At 31.1% G+C, this 20,361-nt stretch overlaps 1 protein-coding gene across 2 annotated transcripts in view; it reads left to right on the top strand.

Annotated features, from left to right (window-relative positions):
• The window catches only part of Set2 (SET domain containing 2), a gene marked incomplete at its 5' end in the record, with an annotated part of 65,206 nt that overhangs the window by 32,301 nt on the left and 12,544 nt on the right, over positions 1-20,361 (top strand). For both annotated transcript variants that reach the window (XM_067285803.1, XM_067285804.1), the window contains 6 exon segments: positions 5,533-5,630; positions 12,042-12,231; positions 12,374-12,505; positions 14,013-14,123; positions 14,739-15,428; positions 16,883-17,069. In XM_067285803.1, the coding sequence (XP_067141904.1) occupies positions 5,533-5,630; positions 12,042-12,231; positions 12,374-12,505; positions 14,013-14,123; positions 14,739-15,428; positions 16,883-17,069 (1,408 nt within the window).

The raw sequence follows: 20,361 nt of genomic DNA on the forward strand, positions 1-20,361 counted from the left end.
TTTCTACAAAAAAGTCAAAAGTTTTTTTTTCTTTATATTTACAAAATTAATTTTATAAATTGAATTAATTCAGAATAATATGAAAAGATTTAAAGGATTAATTTTGCATAGTAAACAAATTTAGTTACACTTGTCTATTGCTCAAAAATTGTTATGTTCTTGTTGAAAAAAGCTTCAGAACAATAAATTTATATTTTAAATACCACTTTACTCAAAACTATTAATACTAGAAACACTTTACTGAAGTTACATCTGTGCTCTTGGGATGTCTTTGATTTTCCGGTTTTCTTTGTTAGAACACTTCACAGTAACATAATGTTGAAAACAACACTTATAATATGGGGTGAGTCATAAGTCTCCATACAAATGATGAAAGCAATGACTAATTTCTTTTTCGTTTTCAGGAAGGTGAACCAATTGAAAAGAAATGCCACTAACGAAGGAAGAATGGGTTGATGTTATTCTGTTGCATCATATGATACCACTTGTACAAATAAAATAAACATTAGTCACTGCTTTCATCATTTGTATGGAGACTTATGACTAACCCTGTATTTATGTTGTTATAATGTTATAAGTTTCAGCTTTGGATTATTTTGCATGAAAAAGGGTGTTATAAGGATAGAAACATAAAAATCAAAGAAATCTCAAAAGTACATCTTTCAAAATAATTTATATTTTGTTAGACAAATTTCCATTTAGATAAGTAGAACTCACTCACTTAATCATGAATATTGTTATCTATCATTTAATGTTATCAAAATTGGCAAGTTCTAAAACATATGACATATAATATACAGTAGAGCGTCGATAAGTGGAACCAATTGGGGACTGGGGTCCTTCCAGTTAATGATTTGTTCCAGTTTCCGACTTTGTACAAAAAAATACATTAACCTGTCCGATGTTCAAATTTTTCTCTGTTGCGTGTCGCTTCGTGTTGAATTTTCGTCGATTTTAAGCCTAACGAAAATTTTTATAATAATCATCGAGGCTATCGTATCGTTAAAAATTATTTCTGCATTTTGTACAAACAAAATAAATATATTAAAAAATATAAAAAACATGAAAATTATACTTTAGAAATAAATTTAGTATCAAAAACATTCGATTCAGCACGACACAGTCCGACTGAAAATCGTTCCACTTACCGACGTTCCACTTATCGACGCTCTACTGTAATTATAAAGCTCAGCTGATTATAATCAGAGTTTGGTTACAGTTATCATTATCTTTATATATACACAGTGGTGATATTCAGCGGGTTCGCACAGGTTTGGCCGAACCCATTGGTAAAATTTTCAGTTTCCCGAATGGGTTTGCCCCGTTGGTAAAATTTTCAGTTTCCCGAACCTTGTTAAACACACGTAACATTTCTCAGTGGTTTTGTTTCTTTTAAAAAATATATTAAAATATACGTATTATACTCTGTAACACTACTAAACTAGAGCCTTATACCCCGTTTGCACCAAGCATTTCAATCTAGATTGTGAGCAAGGTTGGGGACTGTGCCTTGGTGCAATCTCTCTCGACCGTTTCAGTCTCAAGCGAAATGAGGTTTAATCGTGGTTGAATCAAGAGAGTTCTTGAAACTAGATCCAGTCATAAGAGAGATCCCACAATCTCACGCGCGCGAGATAATACAAGATGGCTGTGGAACACGTGTCGGGCTATGGACAGTGAAATAAAAAGGATATTGTATTTCGAGAGATGATGACATCTGTCTATTATCAGCAGCGCCATTCGGGGTAAAAAATTTCTCTGCCCCCCCAAAAGGGTTGACAGCACTAATATACTAGTGTGGGAACGCTGGGGGGAAAGACGAAGTCGTACCCCCTTTTTGCGGCGCACAGGTCGGCAAGACCCACCCCACTGTGAAGGATGGCAAAATTTATCGGGATCGGTAATTTAATTGTCAGGTCGAGTGGAGGAAGTGTGGGGTCGTCGATAAGAAAAACGGCAATATCCATAGTAGCAGGACAACACAGATAAGATTTATTAGAACAGAGAATCGAGTACATCGAAGCGACGCATTCCGTCCCTAATCGCGGGAGAGAGAGAGCTCACAATTGTTAGGGGATTCATACCTCTCGGTTATCGCTTATGTTCGAGAAGGTTCTTCGGGTCGGCTGAAGGCTCTTCTAGCGTCTTCCCTGGCGGTAAGCGGCAGGATCGGCTTCGAGGCGGAGGCTCCGGCGTCTGGAATGGCCTTCGTATAGGACTCGGGTCAGCGGGTCGTTCCCCTTCTTCCAACCTCTTTCTTAGATATCTTCCCCCTTTATGTACCCGCGGTCCCTTCCGTAACAATCACCAATCGCGATGGAGGGTGGTGACTTGAGTTCCATGACTCAGGTGGGATCCGGAGAAGGAGGGAAGCGGTTTTGACAGCGGAAGACTGTACATCTTTCGAAGCTTGATGGTTATCGCGGATCTCGATCGTTATCTCCCGAGGGGGATTGAAATAATGAAAAATTAACTCGGACCGGCTCAATTCGGTCCTCACACTAGTGTTATCTGGTCTTTGCCCAGGGCCCCTTACATTCCAAATATGCCACTGATTATTAGATATATTGCAAGAAAAGGTATTGTATTTATTTCTAGCCAAAACTTCCATTTCGTTTGTCGGTGATTGTTAGGGAAAAATTTTCTTCTAGCGAACCCTTTGTTAAATATTTCAAATATCACCACTGTATATACATATATTTTTACTCTCTTTTTAGCCTTGATGTGTGACTGATAATGCATGGTTGTTATATAACCATTAACTAACTTCATACTTTAGTCTTTTAATCATCATTTGTTTGCAGTATAACAATTTAAATTGTTGAAATTCCTACTTCACTTATATGGTAGATATTGTTAAAGATAGTATTGAAAAGCCAGCAGGCAAAAACAATGCTGTAAGAATTATCAATACATATTAATTAATAATAGTAATTATAATTAGTAAATCTTCAAGGTACAGTCCCGACCAAAATGATTGACTATCAGTCGATCGATTGCGCAGCTGTGGAAATTGATCACTTGTTACACCAGGACGTTCTATCTCTTAGCAAAGGCGTTTCAGGTGGACTGATCCGATTTGAGCCGTAATAGGGGTGAGGAAATCGAGCCGGAGGGACTTAAGCGTGCAGTCAAGCACTCTGCAGGTTGACAAGACTAATCGCTCATCGCTTGCCTAAAACTGCGTGTGTAGCATCGGCCTTTTTTCTTTTAAAATTGTAAATTTGCCGCCACTGATCATCAGAAATATGATTTTATCCGTTATCTTTATACTTTTCTTTCTGTATAATGTTTTATTTACGTTTATTTTCCTGTAATTTGAGACGATACAGCTTTAAAATAAACAGATCAGGTCTCACTTGCCAATAGATTATCTCAACTTTCACCGATTGTCGTCGGTTCCTTTGTAATCGGAGAGTAATAGGACCCTGTGTCAATTTTCACTGTTAAGTGTTAATTGTTTTTGCGGTAATCTGAGTAGAGGGGAGAAGTTACTTAATAAACCGCCAAGTGTTTTATTACTGTTTAAACAACTGCTCCCCAGTTGTTATTTTTAGTAATTGGAGAGGGGTAGATCGTGTTTCAAGGTCAGTGAAAGTTTATTACTTTCGCAACAGGGTGTCATCTGAGCTGCCACCCACTCCCCACTTAAATGACAACAACGTGCTAAGTGTTTTATTATTATATAAACAAAAACTCCTCTCCCTGTCAGAAGTGGGTCAAATGTCAAGGTTACTATTTAATAGTATTGAACAGAATGTTGTCCTTGATATTTAACTATCATTTTGTCAGAACTCTTTATTTTGAATACTTTTCTTATAATTTATTTCCGTTTCGGTTATAAAATTGTTTTTATCTCTTCTTTGTCTATTATATATATATAATGACAAATATATTATAAGAAAATTATAAGAAAAGTATTCAAAATAAAGAGTTCTGACAAAATGATAGTTAAATATCAAGGACAACATTCTGTTCAATACTATTAAATAGTAACCTTGACATTTGACCCACTTCTGACAGGGAGAGGAGTTTTTGTTTATATAATAATAAAACACTTAGCACGTTGTTGTCATTTAAGTGGGGAGTGGGTGGCAGCTCAGATGACACCCTGTTGCGAAAGTAATAAACTTTCACTGACCTTGAAACACGATCTACCCCTCTCCAATTACTAAAAATAACAACTGGGGAGCAGTTGTTTAAACAGTAATAAAACACTTGGCGGTTTATTAAGTAACTTCTCCCCTCTACTCAGATTACCGCAAAAACAATTAACACTTAACAGTGAAAATTGACACAGGGTCCTATTACTCTCCGATTACAAAGGAACCGACGACAATCGGTGAAAGTTGAGATAATCTATTGGCAAGTGAGACCTGATCTGTTTATTTTAAAGCTGTATCGTCTCAAATTACAGGAAAATAAACGTAAATAAAACATTATACAGAAAGAAAAGTATAAAGATAACGGATAAAATCATATTTCTGATGATCAGTGGCGGCAAATTTACAATTTTAAAAGAAAAAAGGCCGATGCTACACACGCAGTTTTAGGCAAGCGATGAGCGATTAGTCTTGTCAACCTGCAGAGCGCTTGACTGCACGCTTAAGTCCCTCCGGCTCGATTTCCTCACCCCTATTACGGCTCAAATCGGATCAGTCCACCTGAAACGCCTTTGCTAAGAGATAGAACGTCCTGGTGTAACAAGTGATCAATTTCCACAGCTGCGCAATCGATCGACTGATAGTCAATCATTTTGGTCGGGACTGTACTCTTTCAAAGAATCAATGAAACTAGAATTTCTACTAATTGTAGCCTTAACACTATCAGTGTAGGCAAGTCCATTGATTACAATAAATAGATTCTAATGTATTTTTACATCAATTAATTAGTTCAAAATATGAAACTATCAGAAATTGAATTTCAAGATCTATCATTTATGTTCACATTTGTGAACAAGGATGAAGTGTTATAATTAGAGGTTAACCAATAAATATTCACATGCTAAATGTAAATGGTAATTGGTTAACTTCTAACTCTTCATGCTTGGTTGTGAATATGGTATTAATGTTTCTTATTTCTTTATATAGCATCTGATATTTTTTATATTTATATATCTTGTTAGCTGTTGTTTGTTATAACAATTCAATTACTTTATTAATGTGAATATTAAGAGATGAAAACTAAAATACAATTTCCATCTCTTGCCACCCAGCTATTCCAGAGTGAGCCAGTCTCAACCTGTGATAAAAATAATAAAAATAGGCAGTATTGATTGTTTCATTATCGATTTATACATCAGATTGTAATCAGTTAAAAGATTAAATACTAAAGTGAGAGATTTTCTGTTTGGTTTGATAATTTATAGATTTATGCAATTCATACTTTGGTTTCAAAACATAATGAATTTTGAAAAATAAACTGGTATTTAACATGTTTTTATTTATTATGAAATTAAGAAAAATGAATATTACATAAATTTTATATAATAATATCTAATTTATCGTGAAATTAATACTGAATATTTTATAGTGGACTGTAAATGGAGAACTTCGAATTGGATTTTTCACTCGACGACTGATACAAGTCGGGGAAGAATTAACATTTGATTATCAGTTCCAAAGATATGGGTAAGAAAAATACTTTGTTTTCCTCTTTATTGGTTTTAATAAATTATTGTTATATTTATTTAGATTGTTATAAATTAGCATAAGAATGCAAAATGAATAAAACTAATGAAAGAAAAAGGAATACTTTCAAACATATTTTTAGTATTTTAAACTAAATTATCTGCAGACAATTACAAAATATCTTAACAACAATCATTGCGTACTGTATTTCTGTACATATTAGTGATGGGACAGTACTAAAATTTTTCCCAATTTTGATGATTCCAGATTCTGATTTTTTTGCATACTTTCTAAAGTTTATTTTTGTTTAGGAAAATTAACAATTTACATTACGAGCATGCTACATTCATTAATTAATAAACATCAAACTTAAGAATGGAAAATGATTTTGAAATCCAGAATCAATCTTTCAAAAGAAACTGAAAATTCTCCATTTATATGTGGATATGCATGCTTTTATTGTGTATTATAAAACAAATTTGTAATCTTGTTTTGGACAAAGTTAATATTGCAACACCCCCCCCCAAAGAAATTACAACTAATTAATTTTTGTTTACTCAAAGAATTATCCATCATATGAACTAGAGTTGCCATCTTTAGAAACTGCTTTATGGTCAATGCAATGACTGGGGAGAAGGGGAAGATAAATGAGAAGATACACTTCTTTTTTTACAATCGGCATGCTACATAAATGCTTTAATTTCATCATATTTAACAGTAAATGAGGTTTGGTAAATGATGCAATAAGCCAAACAAATATCATCATTACAAGTTAACCAAGTTTTGAATTCATTCACTCAAACCAGGTTTTCTTAAATGTGCAATCGTGTAAACTTTTTTTCATGGAAAAAAGAATCAAATGTCTAGACTGATTCATCTTGAAAAATCAATTTTTAAAACTCCAAAACAGCAGAAAATTTAGTATGAATAATTATTGTGCTTCAATTTGAAAAAAATTGTAGACTTACAAATTCCCACTGCCATCCATCCGTCTCTTTCCTTAATCTCAAGAATGGAGTTAGATAGATGAAAGTCAAGACCAGATACGAAAAGCTTAGAAACAGGAAGCCTCGATTAACTATATACAAACTTCTGGTTTGTACCAGAAGTCACATTGTTTCAATTCAAAATTTTCCCCTGAAAGGAGTTAGATAGATAACCGGCACTACCCTATTCCTAACAGGAAAAGTATGATGTACAAGGGCAAGCCACTACTAATTTGAGATGGAAGCATATATTTTAAATTAAATTAATTAAAAGTATGATTAAAAATTTCAGCCCATCATTGTGATGATGTCAAAATAAATAATTACTTACCTGTATAAAAAAGTCATATATTTTTATTTATTAAATATAAATAATGCCGGCCACGTTCCTTTTATTTTTTTACTTAAATGTAATATTGTGATAGTGGCAAAGAACACCAGAGGACGCTTTACCTGTTTTTATATTTTTACATTTTTTTGTGGAGGCATTAGCCTAAAAAGGAAGGTTGTCACTGTAACTTTGTGAATTTTAAGGATTGCTGATGGTCAAATGGCGAAAAAGAAGGACTAAAAGCAAGGTGTTTACCTGTGTAAAAAAGTCATATTTATATTTTTATTTATTAAAAATAATTGTTTGTTTTTACTTAGAATCACATGAATTGCATTTATGATTTCTAGTATCATCTATGAATCATGACAAAAACACTTCTGTATTGAACTGAAGAAGATTTGAACTGTCTTTTTAAATAGTTTGACTCTTCTTGTTAAACCTGATGTAGACCTATGAAAAAGGGGTTGTAACGTTCATTTAAAGAAATTAAACTGTTGCTGAAAAAGTATTTAAGGTGTTGTTGTTGTTCAAGCATTTTATTATTATAAGTAAACATAGTAAATATTAAAAATAATTTTATATAATTTTTTTTTTTTTTTTTGATCTTTTGTTAATATTTTAAACTGTTTTGCTGGTATTTAGATATTTTTGTCAACTGTTGGTTTCAATTTGAAGTTGCCTTCAAGCCGACCCAATATTGGCCAGATAGAAAACTAATGCCACTCTATCTCCTTTAAAATGGGGATAGTTAATGTTGACCAAATGCGATCTCTCATTGCTTCGACTACACACAAAAAAATTCTTCCACGACAGATGTCAACTTGTATATGGGGCATTGCATGATCTCTGCTTTGTTGACATAAAAGCTTCCAATAAACTAATACTTAATTGTTAATATTGTAATTTAAAAAATGTTTAATCTTTGACTAAAACAAAATTAATTTTTTTGTTAAATGTAGAAGAATCGGAAATCATGACTAGATTTGCTCAATTCCAATACCCGAAAAATGTTTGATTTTTCTGATTTCTATTCTGATTAATCGTTCCATCACTAGCACATATAATTTCACATATGAATACCACAGATGTCTCTAAATAGATGCTGTACCAGTACATTTACATTCAGTTTACATTGACAGAGCAATGCAATGTTCTTACACTGAATTGCTCTGTCAATGTAAATTTCTCTGGCACACAAGAGCATGCTCTTATAAGCAAAGCATGATATGTTTCAAAAGCAAGAAAACAAGCAATTTCCACATGTAAGAGCATGCTCTTATATATTCAGAATTATGGTTATATCCAAAATTCATATATATATATATATATTTCTGTAATAATCTATGTACAGTTGAACATGTTTATCTTGAAATTGGTTTTTTCCCCTGCATTTTAAGCTTAAATTCAATGTATTTTCCGTGTTTCTCTCAAAGTCTCTATATCTCAAATTACAGACCAAAATGTCAATTACAAATCTAAAGCTTGGAGGCTGTATTTTGATAGCACAAATTGTAGTTGAGAAACATTTCTTACAATATCATACATATTTGCAATTAATACTGTTTTTCTCTAATTGGTTATGAGTTTGGCTTGCGTTTTATTGGTTGAAGAAAATCAGAAACCATTAACAAACTATTTCTGTTGAGGTATGTCAAAAATGTTGTGTTATACAATACCAGGTATGTACAGTACTTACTTGTTGCTGTACTAATACAATAGCAAGTACTTCCAATTAAACCTATTTCTGTTTACTTGTAGGATTGAAACCTGTCTATCTCAAATATTTTTTATTGTTCTCTTGAGATAGACAGGTTCAACTATAATTCATCTTCCAGATCAATTATTATTTATGGAAAAATCACAATTTTATTATTGTCATATACTTTATACAGTCAAACTTCAATGTAACGATATTTTGGAAACCAGGAAAATACTATTGTTATACTGGGATTATTTTTGCAATGTGTCTTGAAATTTAAGAATCAAGATCATTAATAAAGTGAAAATTAGTTTAAATGTTATTCATTACAATTTATATACAGTGGAATTTCGCTTAACGAGCATAATTCGTTCCAGAGTCTTACTCGTAATGCGAAACACTTGTTAAGCGAAACAATTTTTCCCATAGAAATTAATGTAAAATGCAATAATGTGTTCCACGCTGAAAAAATGCTCAAATATTTTATGTATAACGTTTATTCAAAAAAAAAAATTTTACAATATACACTGTTAGAGCGTGAATCATCATCATCTTTTCTTCTAGCGCGGAACGAACCATCCTGGAATGAGAATTCGATTTGCTGAAACAAACAACTCACAGCTAATATGTTTGATAAACACTCCAAACGATATGCCAAATTCTTGGGTTATGTAAAGGCTATAATTAAATATTAGAAATTATTTGATTCGACTAGAGGTAGTCAGTTATGTTTCCATCTTGTATTAAATTTAATAATTATAAATAGTTAATTTTTAATTCAGACATTTCTAAAATTTAATTTGGAATCGGTCATTAAATTTTTAATGACCCAAGAATTTGGCATATCGTTTGGCGTGTTTATTATATAAACTGGCTATGGTTGTTGATGTTTATAAGTAATATGTGTGAACACGTTTGGAAAAATATGTGATCACAAGCGACACTAAGATGTTAGCAGAAGGAGTGCTAAACAAACTGATGGAGCATGCCGCATGCGCACAATTCGGGACTTCCCCTCTCCTTGTCACTTGTTATGCGAACTATCGCTTGTTAAGTGAAGCAAATTTTTACAATTTGTTTTGCTCATTATGCGACATACTCGTGCGAGGTGCTCATTAAGCAAGGTTCCACTGTAATGCTTTCTGATTGGTTCTGAATTATTTATTAACCAGGAAATTGTGTTACATTGTTTTGAACTTTGTGTTGTCTTAAAAAATTCGTTATTTTGCTTTGGCTTATTTTTTGTAAGCTATGGTTTACAAACGTTGAATGAACTGTGTCAAGAACAGCTAGTTGTTTGTTTCCAATTCCAGGAATTGTGATTGCCATGTGTTGAATTGTTTCTATTTGAGAAATAACTTTAAGATACCGGGGCGTTTATATGGAACTGATTCTTCCTCATCTTGGACATCTCGCCCTAACTCTGCCAGAATTGTCTCATTTGTGCAGTCTGTAAATAAATATAGCTTTTCATCAGACCCAACAGAAACGTATTCTTCTGCCACAATGTCTAATGCTGTTGCCTGTAATACTAAAATATTTTTGGAGTAGTTCCTGGAGATTGCCACTTTGTGACACCAAAAGCATGTTACCAACCTCACTGTTTGATATCAGGTCATCATTCTCATTGTTGGATAACACAGGTATATTATTCTCTTGAATGAAGACAAGTTTCACTTTTTTCCAGAAGTTCTTGATTGTAACAGGTTGCAAATTCCACCACCAGTTGGAGCTCTTGTTTGGCGGGAAAAGAAAACACTTCATGATTGTTTGGCACTTGCAGTTTGTTGTAATCAGATTGGCTGAGGTAGTGATGATGATCGCAGTATCGCCAATTAGCTAGATGTGGAAAAACTATTCTGGAAACACAGGGAAGATTTGTTGATAACACTATTAGCAAGTAGGCACTTTTAGTTCTTTGCCATGTAACTCATGCATCAGTCAGTCATGGCTCTTGCCAATAGTCATATCATTGTATCAGGGTTTTTACTATTGTTGTAGATCAGGCATGTCAAACTCACATGATATTATGGGCCACATGATCTATTTTGTATTAAGTCAGGGCTGCATGTTTTTACTGTTCAAAAAATTAAATTACAATTATAATCATTCTAAAAATTACGATTTTTAGAATGATTATATTACGTATTATGGTATTTGTATTTGTATAATTTGTATTTATTAGATTCAATGTATTGTATGTTATACATACATAGACATTTTATATTTCATGTTATTTAATAAACTTAAACTATAAATATTTTATATTTTTTATAAAAAACAAAAATAAAAGTTATAATAAGAAATAAACAAAATCACAGTTTAATATTACTTTTTAGAAGATATTTGACAATGTTTTTCACAAAGCAAGTCATTGAAATTTGGTTGAATATATTCAGCTGATGAAATTTTTAAAATTGATGATAAATGTTGATTGGTTAATCATGACCTTTGTGAATTTTTGTTGTTTTTCATTAAAGAAAATAGTTGCTCGCATAAATAAGTCCGAACATAGCCAGTATACCTGCAATAAACGATAACATTTTAGGAAACCGATCTACAGATAAATATGTATTAAAATCTGGAATTCCAACTTTCATACATTTTTGCTTTAGCAAATCATCACATTGGATTTCAATTAATTCCATTTGTAAGTTTTCATCAACAATTTCTAGAACAGTTAGAACAAAGAACAAAGAAAGATTCATAAGCCTAACATAATATAATAAAATATGTACAAATAGGCTATACAAATATCAGTATGGCTGACGGCCACACAAACATGTTGTGTGTCAGATTAGATCGCTCCGCGTTCTATCACGTTTCTAATGTCTTGTGTTTTTATCTCCGTTCAGCTTTGGCCGTTGCATTTCATTTGATGCCTCGCACCAGCGCGCAGCATTCTGAGCGATCACGCAACCACACGCAATGCCTCCGTCAACCAAAAAGTTCAAACTTTCCAACTTCAAGCGTCAAAGCTCGATATTTTAAAAATTTTTTAAAGTCTCGGCGGGCTGCAACCTATGTATTGGCAGGTTGCGTGTTTGACATGCCTGGTGTAGAGGGTGATAAGTTACATTATTTGTATAGGGCTTTGGCTGGAACCACAGAAGTTCTATCATTGTACTAAGGTTTGTTGTTGTAACGGATATTGTTTTTGAGAGATTTGACTCTATTGCTTTATTCTCTTATAATTTCTATTGTGAATATTCTTAAATTTAGTAGTTAATCATAAAATAAAATGATGAAAATATGTGTATTTTATTTAATATTATATAAGACATTTTCATTTGGAATATTTTGTTAACAAGATGACAATGATGGTAAATTTCTTAAATATTAAATAGTCCTAAGGAACATTTAGCTAATTAGGAATGAATATTTAACTTTTTTAGGAAAGAGGCTCAAAAGTGTTTTTGCGAATCTAGTAATTGCCGAGGTTATATAGGAGACGATAAACAGTTAGAACTGAAGCCTTCTCAGAACAGAAGTCTTATACCTAAGCGTCGTAAAGCTTTAGATGAAAGGAAACGAGAATTGGTAGAAGATTATGAAAGGAAACGAGAATTGGTAGAAGATTTTGCTGTAAGTATTCTTATGTGTATTTTATTATTACATTTAATCATTAAATGTAATTATAAATTAAATTTTCAAATTTTGAAAACAATCTGGTTCAGTAACAAAAATATATTGAAAGAGTATTTTTTTTTTTTTTTTTCTTTCACAGTTGGAGGAGGAAATTGAAAAATTAAGTGCTGTCGGAAAGTTACGAAATCGAGAACAGACACTTATGCTAGCTAGATTGATGGTTCGGGCAGAAGACACTGACACTAGGCACCGTCTTTTGGATATTATAGAGGTTAATACTTTTTTGTGTCTAATACAGTAAAGCATCGATTATCCGAAATAATTTGGGACTGGGATTGTTCGGATAATCGATTTTTTGGATAACCAATTATGTACAAAAAAATATATTAACCTATCCCACGTTGAAATTCATACAAATCCTGGTGCGTCCTTAAGTACCCTCTCATGGTCGTGCCAGTGCTGCCAGCTAAAACATGCACACAACAAAAATAATATTGGAGTAGCCCAAGACATAGCCAAATATTACAGTGCCACAGCACTAGCAGAAATTTAAATTTGCCGACTGGAACGCTTTCGGTTGATCGATATTCAGATAATCAATGCTCTACTGTATATAAAAACTGGACATAAAAATTTGATTATAAGAAAATTGGAATATCAGTGAAGGATTATCTTTTGAAGTATAATTTATGTCCATAAAGATAAGTTAACTAACCTTGAAAGTACTTCATTAGAGTGAATTCTTTAAATACTGTAATGAAGCAAATTTAACAAAGCAAAATGTTCATATAATTTGAATTTTGATTGGGAGATTTGAAGGAGATTTCAGTACGTGACAGTGTAGATTTAATCTTTATTGTCATGTAGCAGAAGTTCTTGATTTAATCTGAATTTACGACGAAAAAGGAAATGAAAAGAAAACATATAAACTTTATGCTAAATTAAAGAAGAATAAGGATAATAATCAATAATACATATTTATTAATTTTTAACTATAAATGTTTATTGGGTTGCAATTTTAAAATTACACCTATAAATTCTCACTGGTGTCTGTCCTTCCTTAATCTGAAGAATGAATTTAGATAGATTTACTAGGTAGAACTTTCTTTTTATCAGGAAAAGTATGATGTACAGGGGCACGACACTACTAAAATCGAGAGCATATATTTTAAATTAAATAAATTAATATTTAATTTAAAACATATGCTCTCGATTTTAGTAATATCTTGCCCCTGTACATTATACTTTTCCTGATAAAAAGAGAGTTGTACCTAGTCATCTTCTAACTTCATTAAAAATATGATTAAAAATTGCAGCCCAGCATTGCCATTATAGCCCTTTTGCTGCTACAAATAATGAAAAAGCAATTTTATTTGTGAGAACACTTCAAAAGTGTAGTTCATCAAATACAGCCTTGAATGATTATTGTAATGGATATGAGAAGTATTATCAACTGTTAAACATATAATGATGAGCATCAGGGACTATAGTGATTAGCATAATCCTCTGCATCAAAAAAGACTCTGTATAGCAAGTGTATCTTGTATGGTACAGATGAAGTGTCAAGAGTGTGTCATAGTGGGTAGTTTTGTAGTTTTGGTAATAACTTTTCTATGGAAGTACAGTATCTTTCTTTCATGTGTCCTAAAATGATGAAATGTCACAATACCAAATTTGGTTGCAGTTGGACTGCTAAATTTATTACTTTAATTACATTCATTCATGTATACATTACAATATTATATTCTGCTTAATATATTAAGTATTTCTGATTTTAGAATACAACAGAACAAGCATGTTTACGGTTGTTTCTGGACTATCATGGTCTCTCTCTTCTCTGGAGTTGGATGGTTGATGTAGGTGAAGATGTAGTATCATTAAAAACTCAAGTAAGTTTTTTAAATAATAATGCAATACTTGTAGATTAGAATTATAACTGAGTAGTTTAATTAATGAATTTGTTACTTCCTATAGTAAAGTTAAAATATTTAGTTTAAACTTTAGTATTTATGGAATAATGGAATGAATATTAGGCTATAGTCTAGCTGCCCTATATAAACAGTTAAACAGTGATCCACATCATCTGTCACACCATTAACGTGGACCGGCAGCCATACATGCACCATATTACATCATACATATAACATCGCACACGCAATATCGAACGTATTCGGAATTTGTAGCTGGCTCATAATGACCTTAATCCAAAATTTTGTCTGCATTCCATTCTTGTTTGAACATTTACATTCAGTTTAAAAGTTTTTATTCGTCTGATGATGATGAAAATAAATTCGCTAGCAAGAGAAAAAAACTATTAACAACACTGTACTCAGTGAACTTTTCTTCCCGATTTTCTTTTTTCTATTCTTATGCTTAGGTTTTCTTGATTTAACCATTTACTAATTATGTTGTAATTGTTATTTCTCATTTATAACAGATAATATTAAACATTATTATATTTGTACTATGAAACTGAAAATAAAGTGAAATGTTTGTACTTTCAGATTCTGCGTATCTTAACTCTTCTTCCTATTACAAATAAAACAATGTTGCTCGACAGCAAAGTAATGAGCGTAGTGGAAAGATGGGCAAAACAGTTATCACAAAAGATAGAAAGAGGAAAGGAAGAAAGTGTAGAAAATGAAGCAATTAATCCGAATTCCTCTCAATTAGAAGAAGGTGAACAACCAGTAAAAAAATTAAAATTATGTGAAAGTGCTGACGTTACGTCGGATAGCGAGAGTTCCGACAGCCCTGCAACTGCCGATGCTGACAATGCGTATTTATCCACTGCCAACAGACTGAACTCATCTCTTCCACTAAATACGCCTAGTTCGGACATTAATTCGTCTGAATTTAACTTAATGAACCAAATTGAAGGTGACAGGTGTTATTCTAGAGAACAAGAGGCTATAATTCCTCAGTTTGAGAAGAAACCTGAATGTACAAATAATGCACTGTTAAAAGAACCATTGGGTTCTAATTCTGGTTTTAGAAGAGATAATTTAGAATTGAGTAGATTGAAAGAGGAGAATGATGAAGGAAATAAATTTATGATGGGAGAGAGAAGTTCGGAAATAATTGGACGTGCAGACGAAGAAAGCAGGGACACTGTGGATGACGACGACGAAAGGAGAGAGCATGGAGTAGCATCAATGGCTTACAAACTATTGGAAGTTTGGAATGGTTTGAAAGTAAGTAATATTATGCTGTTTTAAATTGAAATTTAAATATTATTTACAATTAAATATTTTTTAACTGAACAATAACTGATATGCGTTAGAAAATTGGAGTCATTATCAGCAAATTGTAAGTTAGTTGTTTTAATATGAACAAACATGAATACTCATAACTATATCATTTAATTTTTTGTAAACTATATTTCCAAAAGTCTGTATTTTTTATAATATATGTAAACTTAAACTTAGATTTCCCAAAATATAGTCCATAATCTGATAAGTCTTTGAGATAAAAAAAAATGCTAGTATCCACAGAAAACATAAAAAGTGGCATATGAAATAGTGAGAAATGAATAAATTTTGTTTTTTTAAAACTTTTATATGTAACTTCTGAGTTGTATCAACCCTAATTTAACCATAAAGAATATAAACAGGCCAAACAAACAATTCAAAACAAGAAAAACAACTTAAAAAACATAACAGAGACTAAAAATGTTATCACTTATCGCCATGTTCCACTTATAGCCCTCTTTTACAAATGAAATATTATATTTTTAATTGTGTTGGGATTGTCACCTGTGAACTTTTAGACTGTTTTGCATTTTTTTGCAGAGGCGTAGCCTCTAAAGAAAGGTCGGAAGACTGTTATTCCTGGTGATTGGACATGGCGATAAGTGAAGACATTTTTAGTCTCTGTTATGTTTTTTAAATTGTAAATTTGTCAGCTCTTTTTTACAAAAAAACAAAAATAACCTTTATAATCCAGCAATAATTTACAATAAAAAAATGTTTTTAGTCATCTTAAATGGTCATGTAGAACATAAAAATTTTAAATACAAAAGCTGTGATATATAAGCATTCAGTAGAACAAAGATAAATGTTTAATCTTTTTTAATTCTTACGTTTAGATGAAATTGTTAATTGAAGTTTTATTCATATTGACAAATAAAGAAACAAATAATATAAATAATTTGTTTTGTTGTTTATTACTAGAAAGAAAACAAAACAAAGAGTGATTTGCTTTAGTTGATGATCATTAGATTAATATTATATTATTTTCATTTTCTTTTCTTCATACTGTAATTTATAATTGTTTGAATCAATGTTAACTTTAAGCAAATATAGCATCAATTAAAAAATGAAATGTAAATGTTTTTAGAAGTACTTTTTATATACATATTTTTGAAAATAATTACAAATTCTATGCTTACAATCCTAGTTCTGAGTTTTCAATTCTAAAACTGCTGTATACTAAATTAGTTTCTGGCTTCTAAAGTAATAATTTAATTTTTATTGCACAAAGAAGAAAATTTAAATTGAAGTATAAATTTGAACAGAGTAAAATATTATCTTTTACTTCAGATTATTATAATTACATTTCTTAAATAAGCTTAAAGATTGGGTTTGAGTTTTGAAAAACAAACGAATTGTATAAATTTGAGTTAAAACCGTTTGTTCATCTTATTTAGGAAGTGTTTCGAATTCCTCGGCTTGAAAAGCAAAAGAGACGAGAGGATGAACAAGAGGTTGACAGATATGAGAAAGAATATTCTCGAAATGTCCGAGATCAAGATCAAGAATGGACACAACCGAAAGATAAACATAATTCTTTTAAAGAAAAAAATTATAGAACCAGGGAATTTGAAAAGAATCCAAGTAAGCATTATTATAAATTATCGCTTTTTATTATTATTAAAACAATTGTTATAAACTGCTCTGTTTATCTTTAATAATAATTAGCTAGTTGAATCATTTAACAATGTAAAATTGCTAATGCAATAACATTGAAATACAAATGGTAATTAGTTTGCAGAAGAGAGCAGTGAGATTATTCAAATGTTACAATAAAGATTTTGTTTTCCTATTAGCTATTACTCATTAGTATGCCCATTGATTTTTCACAAATTTCCCTTTGTTTGGTTTTTCATTGACTTTAATATTATTTAAGCTTTTATTTTCATTATTATTGAAGCAGAGAGGCTGTTTCTTAGTTTTGATTCAATGTTTTAATTTTGACAATGCACATTTTTGCAAAAAGTAAGTGAACTCAGTACCATTGTTTCAGTTTTTCCATCTTAGGTAAACATGTATCATTGAAACCCCATCAAATTTTAATGGTATATTATTATATTTAATTAGTGTTTACAGTTGTACATGATAATTCAACAAGAAATTGATTGTGATATTAAATATTGTTAAAGGGAATTAAGCACCATAAAATATATTTGTTTTTGAAAATCAGTTTTATTGTAACTCCTTTGAATACTTACAAAAAATAAATACATAAAAATATATTTTTAGGTAAAAATAATAAAATTTAAGATAAAATGGCTTAGTTTCTAAAATATTTATTCCAATAAACAGCAATCTGTCTATTACTTTTCTTTATCGTGCAGTTGCACTAGCTTCTAGAGGGCAACTGTTGTTTCTATTTTTTTGGAGATTTGGTGTAACTGTTTTTAAAGAGTGACTATTAAGGAATAAATTTACATTATTATTCAAACAACAACACAACAGTCGACACACTTTGCACTTTATTTCGACATATGGTAAGAGTGACTACACTGAATAGAATGTGCAATTTTTCAGTTTATTAGTGGTAGGATTTAAATAATTTAACAACCAGTTCACTGCACTAGTGTGTGTTTTAAATATAATATATATTTATTTATTTATTTGTTTGTTTATATGAGGCCTATATTTTCACACTAATTCACTTTACATATTGAAAAATATACAAAATAATAATGACTGAGGCTTGGAGAAAAAGGCCTTCTTAGTGTACACAGGACTGAAAGAGCAAAGAAAAAAATTGTAATATTAATTGCTTTCCATTAAAGCGACATGTACTGTACCAAAAATGGAAGAATTTTTTCTGTCTTAAGAGGCTTTCAAACAAAATTAAGAAGCTGTTTTGCTGGTAAATCATTTGTACTTTCCAAGTTTCTGAAAAGTTATTTTTAAAAATACAAATTTATTTAGCTTTGAATATCATCATCATCATATGTGTCTTTTAGTTTACAAATACTTTTAAATATTGGTGCATTCAGTGAACAGCACTTTAGTGAAGCAGTTCGCTAAATTAGTCTTACATGACATTATTACTTTGTCAGTGCTTTTTTTGAAGCAGTGCACCATTATTGAAGCAAATATTTATTCCTTTTTATTATATATTTGTCAACATGGACAATCATTAACAGGACAATTATACTGGTGTTAAGCATTTACACAAGAATGAGGAAATGTTTTCAGAGAAAACAGACTTTCTTTATTAAGCTACCTGTAATAATTACTAAATATTTATTCCATTGCATTAAAGTATATTATTACAGACCATTTTTTCCATTCTGTCTGCCATGTGTGAAAATGTAAATTTAAAATTCAACAAACAATTGTTCAATATAACAAACAATAAATGTGAAAGAACAAAAGAGAATTACAAATCAGAAATATATTGCATACAAATGTTTAACGTCATTTGTTGGTTAAGGAACTGAACACATTTAACCAATCTTGCTATACCATGCTAAAGCATTACAAGTTTTTATTTGCCGAATGTGCCTAATAAAACTAAAAAATTTCCCAGGAAATATTCAACGGAGTTTCTCATTCCGGGGAATTTCAAAATCAGAAAATTTCAGAAACCCTAATTCATGTGGAAAATTATCTCGGAAACAGGCCTTTATGTGTACAGCTTATTGCTTCTACCACTGAGTTTGGTAGAAAACATCAGATGCTTGATTGTGATAAGTGGTTTCAGATCAATTGCAATTGCAGCGGTGAAAGTGTCTTGCCTGCTTTTATTGCTCTATTACAGGCCTGGCTAACCCGCGGGCCACATGTGGCTTGTCACGTTAAATTGTGTGGTCTGTTAAACGATATTATATATTTATTAAAACTTTTGTTTCCTGTTATGTGTATACCAAAACAATTAAATAAATGAAAATTTGTGTGTATCATTGTTATAATGTGCAAGTGCGAGTGCGAACTCTTGGTATAACAATAAAATCTTATTCATTTTGTATTTGTTTTACTTTTTTAAAAGCATGTTTGTCTAAATTGTGGCCTACCGTAATGTTACACGTGATCAAAGTGGCCTGCGAAACAATTTGGGTTGGCCAGGCCTGCTCTATTGCATAGTCTTTCTCTTTCACTCTATTCCAGTTTGCATTGCAATTTGCTGAAAAAACTTGTAGACTTTTGTGATAAATTGTCTAAATAAATATTACAAGTACAATGTTAACTATCAATTTGCCAAACTAATAATATTTTAGAAAGCATTTCTATCAAACTGATGTGAACCAGCTGAATCTCTGCTGTTTATCTTCCAGTGGACAGAGGGTGCAGACTATAACTTTTTTATTTTGCAACTGTGCTGTTTATTAAAAAAATACTGTATTTTCAAAAGTAAAAGAATTTGTGCAAGAAAAAAATATATAAATTGTAACAAGTTCATACTTAGGAAAACTTTTTTCTAACAATACACAGAAAGATTTTAATATAAATCATTTTGTTCATTGACTCATTTCTAATATGATCTTAATTAAATCAAAAGGTTTTGGCATTTTTTCTGCAAAAACCAGCATTGTCAAAAGATTTAACTTTTCTTTTTAAGTTCAGATATTTATGATTATATTGAACAGACATCAATAAATTTAAATATATGGTTAAAGAACATTGATAATGATAATTAGCCTAAGATTGATTCCATTGCAGCTCTAACTTTATTTGGATGCTGTTTAAAAACTAAACAGTTTTGAAAGTTAGTTTGTGTTGCAAGACAATCAAAAGAATAAATTCTTATATTATCTAACACTGTTCTAAAAATATCCATTTGTTAAGAATAGAATTGGATAGAAAACCAGTAAGTTGTATAGAATGGTGTTATAAACTTAAAAAGATTAAAAGATTTTACAATTAGGCAGGTACACATTTTACTAATAATTAA

This window comes from Centruroides vittatus, unplaced genomic scaffold, assembly GCF_030686945.1.
Source record: "Centruroides vittatus isolate TY-2023 unplaced genomic scaffold, ASM3068694v2 scaffold_3038, whole genome shotgun sequence".
In the NCBI taxonomy this organism is placed as follows: domain Eukaryota; kingdom Metazoa; phylum Arthropoda; class Arachnida; order Scorpiones; family Buthidae; genus Centruroides; species Centruroides vittatus.